Raw genomic sequence first — 20,070 nt, forward strand, 5'->3', positions numbered from 1 at the left:
TTTCGGGTTGTCCGTCTGTCCGTGCATGCTTCTGTCTGTCTGGAAACCTTGTGAACGTGATATCTCAAAGGCTAATGAAAAGAATTTCACCAAACTTTCACCATTTATGCGCTTTGGGACAAAGATGAACTGATTAGATTTTGAGATCAAAAGGTCTAAGGTCAAGGTCACTGTGAGGTCAAATGTCTGTCCGAAAACCTTGTGAACACTATCTCCAAGGCTGACACAAGTAATTTCACCAGGTCAAGATTACTGTGAGGTCAAATGTCCATCCCCAAATCACAACTTAATAAGGCGTGTGGTCTACCGGGCGGAGGCATCCCCATCGACGCCGTTGGTGTCGAGTTCTCTCTAGTTATAAGGAAAGATTTTGGAAATTGTGGGGGTTTATCTCCTGTTTTTCCTACAAGCAGCTTATTTAAACTGAACGTGGCAAAAAGTCTTTAGGTTAAAGAAATTTAACCTAAAACTCCTTCATTTAAGGATTCATGAAGTAAGAAAGAAAACAGGATGATGTGTGCTGTTTTGTAGGAAAATAATCAGTGATAGGATGTTGGGAAGAAGCTGACTCTTTTCCTATAACAGCACTCCCCAAAGTCTTGAATTTCTTTTTTGTCACAAATGTCTTTATTAAAGAATGACACACACTACTACTTTTTTCTGTTTGTAGAATTGTTAACACTTGTTATAGCAGCTATTGGCTAAATGCCAGCCTCTCATTTTATTTTCTTAAAGTTAATAAGACGCACAAGTATAAAATATTAACCTTTACAAAGCACTGGAGCCTTTCCTTCCCAGAAGCTTCACCATATCAAGAATGACACATTTTTTTATTTGACACATTTTTCTTTAACACATTAACAGTTATTATTTACCTTAAATTATGTGGCACTTCATCCCTGCAAGTCCTTATGAATTAGCTGTCATTATAGAATCAGTACTGTATTAGATCAAGTGCAGTAATTATAAACCTGCTGTCTGTTTACAGCTAGAGCTAGTGTCCAGGCCGTGTATTTATATAAAATTGGTTCACACCTGACCGGGGAGGGGGGATGTTCTGTAATACTTATCTTATTTGCTGGACACCAATGTGTAGATCAATTGGAACACCAAATGGAACAAAAGTAATTTAAAAAAGTAAATGTCTAAAAATTGTCACTTAATAAATACAGGTTTATTAATCCCCATTTATAGATGTATTTTTATTTATTAAGTATTTGTATGGAAGGAAAACATTCACAGTTACGTTGGCATGTAACGATACATCAAGTGGTGATAAATCATGTTACAAATTTATGAAATAGTTGAATTGATGAAATAAAAAATGAATCATGATTTATCAGGCTGCATAATCTTAGTTTTTCCAAGCTGTAATTGTTTTGTTTAGACAGCAGAGGTTACAATAACGTACAATGGCAGGAATACATGTGACTTCACCCCAGGTGGAAGTAACACCGCTCAGATTGCTAAAAGATAAAGAAAAGAGAAGCAAATAAAGGTAGTACAAATGTTCCCAAAGGTTATTAAGAAAATGCCCATTTGTTATTAACTTATTCCTTTTTATTAAAAATTTTAGTCCATTTATATTTTACTTCATCTTTTACAAATGTGGGGAAATGATTGTTGTATATTAGAAAATGAAACAAGTGGTGTGTGGGTCCCCCCCCAAATTGAACTAAAGGAATATTTAAGTAGGTAAAGAATAGGAAAAGTTTTTTTTTTTTTTTTTTTTTTTTTTTTTTAAATTTTCATTTAATTCAAGAAAATCATTGGGGAAATCAAATTGTGAACCCAATATTGTGAACCAAATTGAATCGTAAATGGGAAGAATCATTACATGCCTACAAAGATATTTGTATTTGAACTTTTATTAACCTGGATTTTCAAGGCAAATGTTCAGAGAGAGTTTATGAATAGCATTTGTAACGTGTGTTTTATTGATGGGTTATGATACAGGAGTATTATTTATAATTTCTCTTCATAATCCACTATTAAGAGAAACGATCATTTAAAGTTCGAAGACGAGAAGTAAAATCTCAGGACAGTGCACACCTGATGTTTTTGTCTTTGCATCAGTAAAAAAAAAAAACCACACATTTGATACAACAGATACCAAGTCGGTAGTATGTGCTGAAAATGTGATGTATCCTACATAAAAGGCTACATCACATTTTCAGCACATACTACTGACTTGGTATCTGTTGTATCAAATACCTGTTTTTTTTTTTTTTTTTTTAAACTGATGCAAAGACAAAAACATCAGGTGTGCACTATCCTGAGATTTTACTTCTTGTTTGTATGGAAGGAAAACATGATCATGGATATGTTGTTTTGTACAAGTGGTTGCACATTTATTTAATGAGGCCCAAGTTCACACTTGCTACTTGTGAACATGTGGGAGGTTGAGACTGCAGTTGTTTGTTACTGTGGTGTTGTGGTCTTCTGCTGTTGTATTCCATCTGCCCTGAAGGTTCAAAGTGCTGTGCATTCTGAAATGTTTTTCTGCTCACCACGGTTGTAAAGAGTGGTCAGACCACAGAGCAGTCTGGCCATTCCAATCAAACGGCTGATCGCTAGATGTGTTGTGTCCCCCCCCCCCCCCCCCCCCCCCCCAACAGGTCTGTTTAAACTCCAGAGGCTGTTGTGTAAAGAAATTTCCAAGAGATTCCCAGCTTGTGAAATACTCAAACCATCCTATCTGGCGACAACAACCATGCCATAGTCAATCATTGACATCACATTTTCTTCCCCATTCCTCATGATGTGAGCATTAACTGAAACTCTTAATCACATGATTGCCTGACTGGATAATTACATAAATGTATCGGTGTACAGATATGCTCTTTTTAAATTGGTGTATCATATTTAAGGGCATGTAGTACGACGTGCACTTTTTTTGGTGCTTGTGGCTATACATTTGGGTATCTGGCACCTACCAACCCACAAACTCTGAAATTAAATAACCCAGTCACTTTCTTTTGTGCTGTATATTTCAGAAAACATGCTTCAAAAAGCCGTTCAGATACAGTTCCCCTTTCTAGGGCACAAGTGGTGGTCATTAGATTTATGCTCCTCCTCCTCATCTGAGTATCTCCATTCATGGGTTGAGAGCTGCTTTGTGAATAAATCTTCATGAGGAAAGTGCTGCTTGATTGGCTGGCAGAAGATGGAGTTGGTGTGACCAGTGACTCATTTTTCATTTAAAGGAACCAGGCACTCAAATCAGTTGTTTAGACAGGGTGAGATGGGAGCTGTGCTGATTTATCCTTCTGGTAGTTTGACCAAAGCATGTCACAGACATTTCATTAACTCTTTACCCCTTAATGACGACATATGACGACCCCGTGTATATCCCATAATGACGACATATGACGCCGGTGTGTATGCACCATAATGACTACACTTGACAACCCCCCCCCCCGTAAATATGTTCTAAGGGTGAACAGTATATACATATACAGGGGTGACTATAGCAACTGCTTTAAGGGGTAAAAAGAGTTAAGACTTAAGGGAACTGTGTCAACTTGCAGAAAAGGGATATAATAAAGTCTGGCCACAATATAATGAGTAATATAAAAAATTTTCATGGAGTTATCACTGTTTATTCTGAGTGTTACCAGTTTTGTTGCAAGTCCTGCTTCATAGTGGCACTCGTCATTTCATTTGTGATCCTGCACTTGAAGTAACCGAACACTGACAGATAGCATTCCTTCCTATTTAAATGAAAGGTTTGTATTTTGTCAGGTTCATCGCAGGTCCTTGTGCACACATCCTCCACATCCAGGCCGAGGTGAGCCGGAGAGCCCAGCCAAATGCTGTCCTAGAGAAAGTGTTTACATCCATCTCAAAGGTACCTCTAATCCACCTTTTCGGTTTTATTTTTCACAGACTTTTTTTTTTTAAACACCTTTTTGTTATCCAACTTTCCATGCTTTCTGAATGTGTATTATTGGTTTTGAAGCTCAACACTTTTGGATTTAGGTTCTGATTATCCTAGGGGGTGTGGTTTTTTTTTTTGTATGTTTCCTGAAGGTTTGAAGAATTCTCACCTCTCTTAACAAGAGGTGCCCACTTGCAGTGGTGCTTGAAAGTTTGTGAATCCTTTAAAATTTTCTATATTTCTACATAAATATAACCTAAAACGTCAGATTTTCACACAAGTCCTAAAAGTAGATAAAGAGAACCCAGTTAAACAAATGAGACAAAAATATTATACTTGGTTATTTTATTTATTGAGGAAAATGATCCAATATTACATATCTCTGAGTGGCAAAAGTATGTGGACCTCTAGGATTAGCAGTTAATTTGAAGGTGAAATTAAGTCAGGTGTTTTCAATCAATGGAATGACAATCAGGTGTGAGTGGGCACCCTGTTTTATTTAAAAAACAGGGATCTATCAGTCTGATCTTCACAACATGTTTGTGGAAGTGTATCATGGCACAAACAAAGGAGATTTCTGAGGACCTCAGAAAAAGCATTGTTGATGCTCTTCAGGCTGGAAAAGGTTACAAAACCATCTCTAAAGAGTTTGGACTCCACCATTCCACAGTCAGACAGATTGTGTACAAATGGAGGAAATTCAAGACCATTATGACCCTCCCCAGGAATGGTTGACCAACAAAGATCAAGAGCAAGGCGTGTAATAGTTGACAAGGTCACAAAGGACCCCAAGGTAACTTCTAAGCAACTGAAGGCGCCTCTCACATTGACATTAGCCAATGTTCATGAGTCCACCATCAGGAGAACACTGAACAACAAAGGTGTGCATGGCAGGGTTGCAAGGAGAAAGCCACTGCTCTCCAAAAAGAACATTGCTGCTGGTCTGCAACTTGCTAAAGATCACATGGCCAAGCCAGAAGGCTATTGGAAAAATGTTTTGTGGACGGATGAGACCAAAATAAAACTTTTTGGTTTAAATGAGAAGCATTATGTTTGGAGAAAGGAAAACCCTGCATTCCAGCATAAGAACCTTATCCCATCTGTGAAACATGGTGGTGATAGTATCATGGTTTGGGCCTGTTTTGTTGCATCTGGGCCAGGATGGACCATCATTGATGGAACAATGAATTCTGAATTATACCAGCGAATTCTAAAGGAAAATGTCAGGACATCTGTCCATGAACTGAATCTCAAGAGAAGGTGTGTCATGCAGCAAGACCATGACCCTAAGCACACAAGTCGTTCTACCAAAGAATGGTTAAAGAAGAATAAAGCTCATGTTTTGGAGTGGCCAAGTCAAAGTCCTGACCTTAAAGGTCATAGGCAACGGTTTTCAATTTATGCACATTTGAAACTTTATATGTTAAACCCTCTAATTTTCTTCTGGTCCCAATGGAGCACTTGCATGTGACGTCACAGCCGATCCAGATTGTGACAGACGCCATCTTGTCGGTCAAACGCCATATTCCGCCTTCTACTTCTGGTTCTACTTCTGCTTTTACGTCTACCTTTTCTTCTGGAAAACCCTACTATATACAATTCTACTACAACGGCTGTGGCTACAAGCTCTCCCTACCTGTGCACGTTTTTTATGTTTTTTGTGTGTATTTTTGCGTGTTGTTCATCTGTACTGGACTTCAATATCCACTACAACCGTATGGACTTGCTGGACATTGGTTTCCAGCAGAAAATGACGGTTTGTAGCGATTTCCATCGCATGCACAACATTCCGGACGAGATAGCGAGACCAGCGGGGTCTCTGTGGATTGTTATCAGAAGCAAAGCAAAGGATGCGGCGCCGGGAGCGGAAGCAAAAGCGAGGCTGTAGAGCCGGCCTGTTGACTAAGCTCAGAAAACAGCCACTCAAACCTCCACTGCTAAGCCTCTACCTCTCCAACGCCATATCCATGTAAACAAGACGGATGATTTGGAATTACAGCTGGAATTACCTTATTCTATTCTATAATCGGCTGGTCAGTGCTATACTCAATACTCAAAAGTGACTTACCCGTCCAATGAGGATTCTTGTTTACAAGATGCCACATCTGAGTCGCTGACAAATCCTGAATTTCTGTAAAGATAACTGTCCAGAGATTTATAGGCACGCAGTGCTTCACCACTGAACAGCGAGGGAAAGTTAATGAGGTAATTGTACACGTCCGGGTATTCCGCTGGCAGTTCAAAATCCGGTCATGAAAACTCCGTCCGGTAAGCCATAAGGGTCACTAATCTGTAGATCGTTTATTTTAGACATATATCTAGTTATCTGTTCATTAGAAAAATGAGCCGTGTAGTCCGTCGATTGAAATTGATCCATTCTGTACACGAGTGCAGCAGTATTCAGCAGTGTTTTTGACCGACAAGATGGCGGTTGTGTACTTTCCGGTCACGTGACTGCAAGATCTCTAAGTATTGTTAATAAGTAATAATTAAAATAAGTTAGCGAGGATCGCGGCGAATTTCTGTTCGGCGATTTTTGTGACCACTCGGCACATGACGTCATTCAAGCCAAACAAACCGCTTGAGTTGAGTCCACTTCCATTTACTTGCATTGCCGTTTGGCTTGAGTGCAGACGTGCGTTCAGGAATTTCCGAAGAAAAACCATGCCTTATTGTTATGCAGTGAACTGTAACAACGGGACTGGTTCAGAAGAAATTTTTACTTTTTACCGAGAGGAGAAGAGGCAGAGAGAGTGGATTGACTTTTTCATGAAGAGGAGAAGGGGTGGAGTTGAGAGGATTGGCTTTTTCCGAAAAAGAGGCGGCGCGAGAGGGTTGGCTTTTTCCAAAATAGAGGTGGAGCGAGTGGATTGACTTTTTCCGGAAGAGGAGACGAGGCGGAGAGAGTGGATTGTGCGCGTGAAGCCAGAAGGTTGTTTTTGTTTTGTTTTTTCCCCCCGGAAGAGGAGACCAGGCAGAGAGAATGGGTTGTGCGCATGAAACAAAATCAAGCAGTCAAAGAAGAAACGAACCAGCAACGCTCAAGTAAAAAGGAGAAGATTGGACGTAAACATTTTTACTTTTTGCTTGCAATTGACAAGTCAAGAATCCTGAGGGATCATGTACAATCATTGTGGAAATGAGACAAAGGGATATTTCCTCGCTTAGAGTAGGCTATAAATAGTAGAATGCTGTGGATGGCAGGCTAATGTGGCCTACCAGCGCACTGTCAAGTAATCGTTACCTATATCCACTAGGGAGGGAGGTTTAATTATTCTTCAAAAGGGCTCTTGTTTAGTATTACGACGAAAGTAGGAATTTATCATAACTACCAGGATAAATCGTTTGGGTGCAAGTTTTGTTGAGGTCCGGGGTCACCGTGATCAGAGTCAGCCAAGTCGCTGTCCGATTCGGAGGCTGCACAGTCAAACCAGTGAGCCACATTCACCGGTTGCTTCGCAACGGCCATAGGTTCATACATGTATGGTTTCACCTCTCGATATTCAGTTTGGAGAGTTCCTACTTCCAAATCGCTATCGCTTTCAGACATTTTACACAACCTCTCACGACCAAAGTCCGTACACATGTGCTTGGTTCACAAGTGTAAACAGAACTGCTTCCAGTCTGTTTGCCTTAAATGACGTCACGACGACTGTCCCCTGCCAGTGAAAGTGCGCATAAGTGAGATGTAAACAAACCTTCGGAAATTGGGCAAAACAGTACATTTTAACTGTTTTTTTTTTTTTTTAATTCAATTTTAGGGTGCAAATTAGACACTAGGAAGATTGAATTCACTTTTTGGGTCATTCTTCTAGACAATAAAGTTGATATTCTACATTTCACCTCTGACCATTGCCTATGACCTTTAATCCAATCTAAATGTTGTGGAAGGACCTGAAGCAAGCAGTTCATGTGAGGAAACCCACCAACATCCCAGAGTTGAAGCTGTTCTTTACGGAGGAATGGGCTAAAATTCCTCCCAGCTGGTGTGCAGGACTGATCAACAGTTACCAGAAACATTTAGTTGCAGTTATTGCTGCACAAGGCAAAGGTTCACATACTTTTGCCACTCACAGATATGTAATTGGATCATTTTCCTCAATAAATAAATGACCAAGTATAATAATTTTGTCTCATTTGTTTAACTGGGTTCTCTTTGTCTACTTTTAGGACTTGTGTGAAAATCTGATGTTGTTTTAGGTCATATTTATGCAGAAATATAGAAAATTCTAAAGGGTTCACAAACTTTCAAACACCACTGTAGCTTCATTTTATTAAGCTTACACCTTACTTTTTTTTTAATTGTGCCGAACCATTTTATTTTATTGTGTCCTTCCATTGCACCTTGATCCACAGACAAGAAAAACACCTCCTATTAAAAGGTTGATCACAACACATCTGTGCCAATAGCTTGGCAGGTTCAAAGCACTTTGCAAAATGCAGTAGTTCCTTTTTCCAGTATCCTATTACTGCTTGGGTTGTGTCTCTGATATAAAGCACCCAGTCATAGATTAACAGCTTTGGCAGCACCTTGCTTTCATAAGCAGTGCTTACATAATTTTTACACAAAGTTTACACACCCCTGTTAAAATTGCGTGTTTTTGTGATGTCAAAAATTAAACCAAAGTAAATCGTGTCCAATCTTTTTTTTCCAACTTTTTCATGTGATGTAGCAACCAACAACATTTCAAGTTTAAAAAAAAAAGCACTTTTTTTTTTAAGGGAAAAAAAATGTACAACTTGGTTGCATAAGTGTGCACGCGTCATATGACTGTGCTCAGAATTAACCAGTCACATTCAGACTTGTGTTCAAAAGTAATTATCATTACACTTTTCATCAAGGAAGAGATTCTGATTAACCCGAAATAAAGATGAACTGTTTTTGTGGGATTTTCTTGACATCTACTTGGGTTCATCTGACTATTGAAGCTATGGCCTGCAAAGAGCTTATAAAGCATGTACAGGCTTTATAAGCTCAGCAGGAGATGGGTATAAACACGTATTTTAAAAAAATAATAATTAGATGAACCATAAAAACTTAATCAAGGAGGCTGCTGAAAGACCTGCAGGAACATCTGCCAAGTACTGGTCACTCCCTGCATGTGATGGTATTCTTCACACGTCTGTCTCTTTGGGATAGGGTGACCTATATGGAAGTGATTTCACACAAACCCACTAAGCCTGCTTAAATCACCCCAACCTATGTGGGAAAAATGTTGTGGTCTGATGAGACCAAGGTAGAAACTTTGGAATATAATTCTAAAAGATATGTTTGATACAAAAGACAAGACCCACAGAACACCATAGCCATGGTGAAGCATGGTGGTGGCAGCATCATGCTATAGGGCTGCTTCTCTTCAGCTGGGGGACAGCTCTGAATACCAGTTTATTTTGGTGCAAAAGCTGCAGGACTTTTTTTTGTCTGTCTGTTATTTGATCAAGTAATTAAATTAACTTATTAGTATTTGACTATAGGTTATGTAATTGGAAACTAGATATGTATTTGCTTTCACTTTTGTATGTATGTATAAATACATTGTTGATTTTTATTTACTTGATTTTGTCTTCATCCAAATCCTTGTGATTTCATATATTTTTCATTTAAATCATGGCAAGTATACAGCTTTAACTTGCAGTTCTAGTCTAGATATTTGACACCTGATCCATGCACCAGTCAGTAAATTAACTTTAGGTAAGTTGAGCAGTATAATTGTAGGTAATGTTTAATTGATTAAAGCCCCTTTAATAGGGACAGAGTGTATCCCATCCACCTCAAGGTTCGATGTGTTATGTGCGTTCTGAGATGCTTTTCTGCTCAGCGTGTTTGTACAGAGTAGTTATTTAACCACGATAACCAAAATGGTTAGTTGCTATAGAACTTTTGTCAACTCGAAGAAGCCTGGTCATTCTCCTTTCTCATTAAGGCATTTTTGCGCACAAAACTGCTGCTCACTGGGTGTTTGTTTTTGCACCATTCTCGGTGAACTTGCAGTATATGCTGTTGCTCCTGAAAATCCCAGATTAATTGATTTCTAAAATACTCAAACCAACCTCTCATTGAGATCATGTTGTTTCCCTCATTCTGATGTTTGATGTGAACATAAACTGGAACACTTGACCTGTATATGCGTGATTTTATGCATTGCACTGCGGCTACATGATTAATTAATTGTGTGAATGTACAGGCCTTCCTATTAAAGTAGAAGGTGAGGGGGGTATACAGTATATAAATAAATAGCCTTGAGATATTTAGCAGCTTATTCCTCTTGGTGTTTCCTTATAAAAGTGCCCACTAATCTTTTTATTTACAGTTGTGCTCATAAGTTTACATACCCTGGCAGAATCTGATTCTTGGACCATTTTTCAGAGAATATGAATGATGACACAAAAACATCTTTTCCATTCATGCTTAGTGGTTGGGTGAAACCATTTATTGTCAAACGACTGTGTTTTTTCTCTTTTTAAATCATAATGACAACAGAAACTACCCAAATGACCCTGATCAAAAGTTCACATACCCTGGTGATTTTGGCCTGATAACATGCACAGAAGTTGACACAAATGGGCTTGAATGGCTACTAAAGGTAACATCCTCACTAGGGCTGTGCGATATGGGGGAAAAAATGAATATCCCGATACATTTTCTCCATTTCACGATATACAATATATATCTCGATATATTGAAATCTCCTCTAAAGGACACCATGAAATCTAACTTTTACTCTTTACTGTTTTCACTACAATCCCTGCAGATTAAATAACATTCTTGGTTAACTTTACAGGTAGTTTTCAACAACACATATTTTAAATTTTCATGTTGGTGATTAATCACAATTGAATTGAAATAAGACTATTTTTATTCAACAAAGATGTGACACAAACTGCAAAAACAATCTTGAAAATTGCAACAAAGGGGCAATACAATACAGAGCTGCTCAGAGCTCAAATCAATAAAGTGCAAGCTCAACACTGAGAGACATTTAGCCTAAATAAGAAAAGTGCTCTTTCATTAAATTATTTTTAAAAAATAGATATCCAAGCTATTAACCTGACTACTGAGAACCACTGGAACATTCACAATAGAGAGAGATCTGCAAAACATAATTTTTCTCTTTGCACACTTTTGAACTGAATGTTTTCTGGCTCTGCCTCTCAGATGTGTATAATTCTGGTATTGCCTTCTCTGTAAAATGTCTGCGACCAGGCAACTTGTATTTGGGATCGAGTGTGTTTTTAGTAATTTTTGGAAGCCTGGTTTTTCCACTACACAAATTGGGATCATGTCTTCGGCAATGACGTTAGTGATTGCATCCGTTGTAGCTCTCCATCTCTGACTCGTTTTCTCATATGGGGTGGCTTTGGAGAACGAGGCCGCTATGGTCAATTTGTTTAGCTTGTGGGCAAGTAGTTCAGAGTTTAAGAGACTCTTCATACTGTACTGGGTGAGTTTTCAGGTGATGGAATATATTTGTAGTGCTGCTGCCTTTCGTGATGACAGGTTTTTTATGCACACTTTACAAATTGGCATTTGCTGTTCCACGTCCTCCTCGCGATATCCAAAAAATGCCGGATGACTGACCCCTTACTAGTTCTTTTAGGAACCAATTCGTCCGCTTCCATTTTTAATTTGTCGCTGAAATTGACAGAGCTTACACGGTAGCCTATGCAGCACCAGCGATTGCACGAACTGAGTCAGCGCTGTAAACTGGAACTAGAAAATCTTCCCGCCGGCAGTGTTGCCAGATACTGCTGATGTTTTCCAGCCCAAAATATGTTCAAAACCCGCCAAAACGCACTTGAAACCGCCCAATCTGGCAGCACAACCGAAACTAGGAAATCTTCTCGCAAGTTCCTTTCAGCACCGAGATGTTGCCCGAGATTGGTTGGCGAGTTCGTGACGTTATTGTTTTTTTTAACCCTTAGGCAGCCTCTCACGTTACTGCCTGAGGGACAGGGAGAAAACCACCGGAAAAGGTTTTAAACAAACGCAACAAACGCAAGTTGGAAGATGACCATAAAATACTCGATAGTTACGATATAATAATTTTATGTATCTCGCACAGAATTTTCGGCGATATATCGAGTATATTCGATATATTGCACAGCCCTAATCCTCACCTGTGATCTGTTTGCTTGTAATCAGTGTGTGTGCATAAAAGCTGAGTGAGTTTCTGGGATCCAGACAGACTCTTGCATCTTTCATCCAGCCACTGATGTTTCTGGATTCTGAGTCATGGGGAAAGCAAAAGAATTGTCAACGGATCTACGGGAAAAGGTAGTTGAACTGTATAAAACAGGAAAGGGATACAAAAAGATATCCACGGAATTGATGATGCCAGTCAGCAGTGTTCAAACTGTGATTAACAAATGGAAAATCAGGGGCTCTGTTAAAACCAAACCACAGTCAGGTAGACCAACAAAAATTTACGCCAAACAGAACAGAGACAAGCCTCAAAACTTCTGGAACAAGGTAATTTGGAGTGATGAGACCAAAATTGAACTTTTTGGCCACAACCATAAACATTACATTTGGAGAGGTGTCAACAAGGCCTGTGATGAAAGGAACACCATTCCTACTGTAAAGCACGGGGGTGGATCGCTGATGTTTTGGGGATGTGTGAGCTACAAAGGCACAGGAAACTTGGTCAAAGTTGAAGGAAAGATGAATGCAGCATGTTATCAGCAAATACTGGAGGCAAATTTGCACTCATCAGCCCGGAAGCTGCGCATGGGACGTACTTGGACGTTCCAACATGACAACGATCCAAAACACAAGACCAAGTCGACCTGTCATTGGCTACAGCAGAACAAAGTGAAGGTTCTGGAGTGGCCATCTTGGTCTCCTGACCTCAATATCATTGAGCCACTCTGGGGAGATCTCAAACGCGCAGTTCATGCAAGACAGCCCAGGAATTTACAGGAACTGGAGGCTTTTTGCCAAGAAGAATGGGCAGCTTTACCATCTGAGAAAATAGCCTCATCCACAACTACCACAAAAGACTTCAGGCTGTCATTGATGTTAGAGGGGGCAATACACGGTATTAAGAACTGGGGTATGTAAACTTTTTTGATCAGGGTCATTTGGATGTTTTTTGTTGTCATTATGATTTAAAAATGGAGAAAACAGTTGTTTATCAATAAATGGCTTCACCCAACCACTAACCATGAGTGGGGGGGAAAAAAGTTTGTGTTTATCATTCGTATTCTCTGAAAAAAAGGCCAAGAAAGCAAAAATTCTGCCAGGGTATGTAAACTTATGAGCACAACTGTATTTGTATGTATTTCAGTGTCCAGATGCACGTCAGCTGGATGGTTTGTCGAAGCAGCTTGACTGGGAGGTGAGGAAGATCCAGCGATGGTTTCGTCATCGAAGGAATCAGGACAAACCTAGCACAAGGACCAAGTTCTGTGAGAGCATGTAGGTCTTACTGTGTGCCTTCTAGTTTCCTCTGCATGCACATGACCTTGGACCTTTTTTATTGCTGCCAGGGTAGATTAGTGGGTGCATTGTGGCTCATGACCTGGCACCATTCCATCAGGGAATAAGTGTTTTGTTTTGTTTTTTTGTGAATTTGTGTGTTTGTTTGGGGGGGTTGCATGCACGAGAGCGTATCCGCTTTGGTTGCTATGTACACACATTTTGTTTGACACCCTTTTTTTTTTTTCCCCTTCCCCCTTCAGGTGGAGGTTTACATTTTATCTGGGTATATTTACCTATGGGTTCTGCTTTCTATGGCAGGTGAGCAAAAAAACTTGCAACTGGAAAGGTTGAGAGGTTGAAAGATTATCTGTAATAGATGTTCAAAAAGTATTGGAGGCAAAGCATTCATCCTGATTGTAGTGCATAACTTGTTCATGGCTTTAATCATGTCTGCAAAAGACCAACACATGAGACATGAACATAATGGGCAGTTCAAACGCTGTGCATATTTCCTTTTTCCAAAGGAAAATTAACATTATTTTGTGAATATACAGTATTAATATTCATTAATATTATATAGCATTTATAGTCAAGGTTTGATTCAGTGCAGCTTCAGAACGTAGACTACACATTCAAGTCATTAGCTTTTCCCATCAGTATGAAATGTATTTTAGTGTGTGTGTGTGGGTGTGTGTGTGTGTGTGTGTGTGTATACGTGCGCATGCTATTATAGTCTCCCTGGATGTGGGACACACGACAGTGCTGGTACAATTATCCATATCAGGTAAGCTCTAATCATCCTTAGTGTGCATCTGAACAATGTCGTTTATTATACTTGGACATTTTGATCATAATTTGATGTATTGTAAAATCAGTTATTATACAGACAGGACACTAATGGAGTAAAAACATGTATTTTAACTTATTCACTCCCCAAATCCATCTGTGACTGCACCAACCTAACCACCATTCAAATCATTGATCAAGACTCACCTTTTTAAATCCACCTTTCATGTTTGCTTTTTGCCCTTTTTTAATTTATTGCTTTTTATTCTTCTTTGTATCTTTTTATAGTTTTTCTTTATTCTGTATGATTTTACTGTTATTTCGACTTGCCCCTTGTAAAGCGTCTTTGAGCATTGTTAAAAGCACTCTAAATAAAATGTATATTATTATTCTATTCCCTTCTAGTGGGTTTTGTTCATTTGGTTTGATAGCATGTGATATTGTTAGTATATTGCTTATCCTACGTGTATTACATCACTTTACTCAATAGAGAATGAGCATTGAATGTGGTTTATGATATCGCATGGTTGTCAAGACATGTCACACGTCGAAGATGTATAACTTCCGTGCCAGCGAGCGACTGTGACAATTTGTAAACAAACATGGCCACCAGATTTACTTCGTTAAATACAGAAGATTTTGACAGAACTTTGAAAGAGAAAGACACGTTGAATACCCGAAAGGAATGCGCATTAATAATAATAATAGGCGGCACAGTGGTGTAGTGGTTAGCGCTGTCATCTCACAGCAAGAAGGTCCGGGTTCGAGCCCCATGGCCGGCGAGGGCCTTTCTGTGCGGAGTTTGCATGTTCTCCCCATATCTGCGTGGGTTTCCTCCGGGTGCTCTGGTTTTCCCCCACAGTCCAAAGACATGCAGGTTAGGTTAATTGGTGTGACTAAATTGACCGTAGGTGTGAATATGAGTGTGAATGGTTGTCTGTGTGTCAGCCCTGTGATGACCTGGTGACTTGTCCAGGGTGTACCCTGCTGTAGTCAGCTGGGATAGGCTCCAGCTTGCCTGTGACCCTGTAGAACACGATAAAGTGGCTACAGATAATGAGATGATGATGATGATGATGATGATAATAATAATGGCAGACTTTTTTTCTTGGTATATCAGATGTATTCCATTCAGCTAGCGTGATATTGAACTCGTCTTCAACTCATTGAAGCCAATATTTAAATATTCCATGCAGACAAATTGTCATTGTAGAGACTTATCATAAACATAGCGTTTTGTAGTTGAGTTTGTAATAAAGTATTCCAGCTGTTTTCCTTGCTTTGGGCAAATTTGAAAGGGCGTTCTTGTCAATGAAGGGTCATATTTTTCTCCCGTATAATTAGTGGCAGACTGATGGGTAAAAGATGCATTCTATGTTGAGAAGCTAGAGACTACAAGACTCGTAAGGCTGCTTTTACACTAGGCACATTTTCCCTTATTGCTGGCTGATTTGCAGAGAAAATTATTTTAAATATTTATTAAAGAATGCCACCTTTTGTGCTTTTTTTTTTTTTTTTTTTTTTTTTTTTTTTTTAAACCTTTTATATTTGCATGAAATGTTGTGGAACACCCACAAGACAAGTTCTAGTTCTCACATACATTATAGCAGCTATAAACAGTCATGCCCTTGGGTTGTCCATCCATATGTGGGTTCGAGATTCACGTTTGCAGGATGTCTCTAAAATGCATGGTTGAATATTTGTAGGATTTATTTGGAATCATCATTGTAACCAGCCCATGAACTGATTTAGATTTTAGAAACGATCCAAACAGGGTCAAAATCAGAACAAGGTTAGGTGTCTGAAATAGTATTTCTTCAATTGCTTCCTTGTTTGAAGGATATTTTAAGGGTATTTCCAAACCCAAATTAGTACCAAGAAAGATGAGACTTGGTGGTGGTGGAAGCATCTTCATCAGTGTCACTTATTAGTCTCTTGAAATGCATTTTGTCACATTACAGAGAAAATGAAGAGCACAAACAGACCTCTGTCTTGTTCTGACTGTATGACGTCATAATTGACCAGTCAGAATCATACGATGGTGTATTCGGGCCATTGTCAGTTAAAGGTTTGGGGTGGGGGACAGAACCGAGGTGTGAGGTTACTGTATATTCTGAGGAAGAAAAGATTAAAGTTGTACATTTGTGTACTGCAGCCAGGAAGCACCTGATTTTGTTGTGCTTCCAGGGATGCAATGGGAAATGAATCTATAAACTGCCCAGGTTAATTTATCAGGTTTTTTGTTTGTTTTTGTCTGTTCTTTTAAATGTATAATTATTGTGCAAGAGCAGTTTCCTGTTACGTTGAGTGCATGGATTCCTCTCATCTGCCCCAATCTGTTACTTGTTACTGTTATTTTTGAGAGTTATGGGAAATTAAGTCTTTCCTCCTTGATAATGCATTATAAAAAATTTTTTGAATTGAATTTATTTATTTCGAACATGTATAAAAAAAGTATGTAACTATTTGTACATACAAAAGAAAGAACACAAGAAAGTGACAAAAAATTAATAAATAAAATACACTGAACAAAAATATAAACGCAGCACCTAAAGATTTTATTTATTTTGTACATCCGATACTGATTTTTTTTTTTTTTCTGCCCACATCAAATGATAGTATAGCATACCAGTAAACATTTTTTGAAAAAAAAAAAATGTCCCTCTACTCAAGTTCTGAGCAGTGCCCAGACTTGAGATAATCTATGATCCAGTCGGGTGTGACCATTGCAGACAAAAATTTCACTGAGTAATGCATGTCATGACCATCCTTTATGTGGGGCCAATAAAAGGCCACCCTAAAATGACAAAAATGTTCAAATGTCAAGATGCCACAGATGACCAGAATCAACCGGGAACGAGCCATTGGCATGCTGCAGGCTGGAATGTCCATCAGAGCTGTAGGGCGTCAGTTGGGGGTGCGCTCCACGATAGTCCACCTCCGATGATGATTTCAGCAGCATGGCACCACAGATAACATGCCACATGCACGCAGGCCACGTGTCACCACTCCAGCACAAGACCGGCATATCCGTCTGACCCACCTGCGTGATCGGTGCCGGACTGCAACACGGACCGCAGATGAGACCATGGGGAGACACAATCGCAGGGTCAGCAGTCAAACTGTGAGAAACCGACTCAGAGAAGCTGGCCTCCATGCACGTAGACCTCATCGAGGATTGGACCTGACTGCTGGGCGACGACGTTCTCGTCTGGACTGGGCTCGGGCACATAGAAAATGAAAATGAATTTCTATCTGAACATTTGTATTTCATAAAATATGGACCGCTGCGTTTATATTTTTGTTCAGTGTACATAAAGAGCTAAGACATTACAATACACCACACATTGTTCAAAAAAGGAGTGGGAAGAAGTGCAATACTTTTTTTTAATTTCCCACCCCTTTTTGAGAATAAAGAATAAGAATAAAGTGTCAAGAGATTTTCTTCTACATTTCCCAAAATGCAAGGAAGCTAGGAAGCATGAAAGATTTTATTTATCTGGTAAATTTCTGACGACTTAATCTCGGGATTTCAGTTTGCTTGGTACTGCCTTTTTTTTTTTTTTTTTTTTTTTAATTTTGGAATTTGAGTTTTTTTTCTTGCAAAATTACAGTGGTGCTTGAAAGTTTGTGAACCCTTTAGAATTTTCTATATTTCTGCATAAATATGACCTCAAACATCAGGTTTTCACACAAGTCCTAAAAGTAGATAAAGAGAACCCAGTTAAACAAGTGAGATGAAAAATATTCTACTTGGTCATTTATTTGAGAAAAATGGTCTAATTCAAATGTTCACATACTTTTGCCACTCACATGCGTAATGTATGTGGGTGGCAAAAGTATGTGAACATTTGCTTTCAGTATCTTCTGTGACCCTCTTTTGCAGCAATAACTGCAACTAAACGTTTCCAATGGAGCACTTGCATGTGACGTCACAGCCGATCCAGATTGTGACAGACGCCATCTTGTCGGTCAAACGCCATATTTCCGCCTTCTACTTCTGCTTCTACTTCTACCTTTTCTTCTGGAAAACCCTACTATATACAATTCTACTACAACGGCTGCGGCTACAAGCTCTCCCTACCTGTGCACGTTTTTTATGTTTTTTGTGTGTATTTTTGCATGTTGTTCATCTGTACTGGACTTCAATATCCACTACAACCGTATGGACTTACTGGACATTGGTTTCCAGCAGAAAATGACGGTTTGTAGCGATTTCCATCGCATGCACAACATTCTGGACGAGAAAAAAAAAAATTCCGGACGAGATGGCGAGACCAGCGGGGTGTCCGTGGATTGTTATCGGAAGCAAAGCGAAGGAGGCGGCGCCGGGAGCGGAAGCAAAAGCGAGGCTGTAGAGCCAGCCTCTTGACTAAGCTCAGAAAACAGCTACTCAAACCTCCACTGCTAAGCCTCTATCTCTCCAACGCCAGATCCATGGTAAACAAAACGGACGATTTGGAATTACAGCTGGAATTACCTTATTCTATTCTATAATCGGCTGGTCAGTGCAGTACTAGTAATACTTACGTGACTTACCCATCCAATGAGGATTATTTTCTTGTTTACAAGATGCCACATCTGAGTCGCTGACAAATCCTGAATTTCTGTAAAGATAACTGTCCAGAGATTTATAAGCACGCAGTGCTTCACCACTGAACAGCGAGGGAAAGTTAATGAGGTAATTATACACGTCTGGGCATTCCGCTGGCAGTTCCATATCCACTGACACGGTCATGTAAACTACGTCCGGTAAGCCATAAGGGTCACTAATCTGTAGATCGTTTATTTTAGACATATCTAGTTATCTGTTCATTAGAAAAATGAGCTGTGTAGTCCGTCGGTTGAAATTGATCCATTCTGTACACGAGTGCAGTAGTATTCAGCTGTGTTTTTTACCGACAAGATGGCGTCTGTGTACTTTCCAGTCATGTGACTGCAAGATCTCTATAACTGTTGATCAGTCCTGCACCACCGGCTTAGAGGAATTTTAGCCCATTCCTCCGTACAGAACAGCTTCAACTCTGGGATGTTGGTGGGTTTCCTCACATGAACTGCTCGCTTCAGGTCCTTCCACAACATTTCGATTGGATTAAGGTCAGGACTTTGACTTGGCCATTCCAAAACATTAACTTTATTCTTCTTTAACCATTCTTTGGTAGAACGACTTGTGTGCTTAGGGTCGTTGTCTTGCTGCATGACCCACCTTCTCTTGAGATTCAGTTCATGGACAGATGTCCTGACATTTTCCTTTAGAATTCGCTGGTATAATTCAGAATTCCTTGTTCCATCACTGATGGCAAACCATCCTGGCCCAGATGCAGCAAAACAGGCCCAAATCGTGATACTACCACCATCATGTTTCACAGATGGGATAAGGTACTTATGCTGGAATGCAGTGTTTTCCTTTCTCCAAACATAACGCTTCTCATTTAAACCAAAAAGTTCTATTTTGGTTTCATCTGTCCACAAAACATTTTTCCAATAGCCTTCTGACTTGTCCACGTGATCTTTAGCAAACTGCAGATGAGCAGCAATGTTCTTTTTGGAGAGCAGTGGCTTTCTCCTTGCAACCCTGCCATGCACACCCTTGTTGTTCAGTGTTCTCCTGATGGTGGACTCATGAACATTAACCTTAGCCAATGTGAGAGAGGCCTTCAGTTGCTTAGAAGTTACCCTGGGGTCCTTTGTGACCTCGCTGACTATTACACGCCTTGCTCTTGATCTTTGTTGGTCAATCACTCCTGGGGAGGGAAACAATGGTCTTGAATTTCGTCCATTTGTACACAATCTATCTGACTGTGGATTGGTGGAGTCCAAAGTCTTTAGAGATGGGTTTTTAACCTTTTCCAGCCTGATGAGCATCAACAACGCTTTTTCTGAGGCCCTCAGAAATCTCCTTTGTTCGTGCCATGATATACTTCCACAAAGGTGTTGTGAAGATCAGACTTTGATAGATCCTTGTTCTTTAAATAAAACAAGG

The 20,070-nt window shown here is 39.6% G+C and overlaps 1 protein-coding gene across 1 annotated transcript in view; it reads left to right on the top strand.

Moving 5' to 3' along the window:
- The window catches only part of cers5 (ceramide synthase 5), a 132,876-nt gene that overhangs the window by 90,734 nt on the left and 22,072 nt on the right, over positions 1–20,070 (top strand). Inside the window, exons 2-5 of the mRNA XM_060910614.1 lie at positions 3,745–3,850; positions 13,168–13,298; positions 13,562–13,619; positions 14,035–14,085. Coding sequence (XP_060766597.1) covers positions 3,745–3,850; positions 13,168–13,298; positions 13,562–13,619; positions 14,035–14,085 — 346 coding nt within the window. The remainder of the gene's footprint in view (positions 1–3,744; positions 3,851–13,167; positions 13,299–13,561; positions 13,620–14,034; positions 14,086–20,070) is intronic.

Source organism: Neoarius graeffei, chromosome 26 (genome assembly GCF_027579695.1).
Source record: "Neoarius graeffei isolate fNeoGra1 chromosome 26, fNeoGra1.pri, whole genome shotgun sequence".
Taxonomy (NCBI): Eukaryota; Metazoa; Chordata; class Actinopteri; order Siluriformes; family Ariidae; genus Neoarius; species Neoarius graeffei.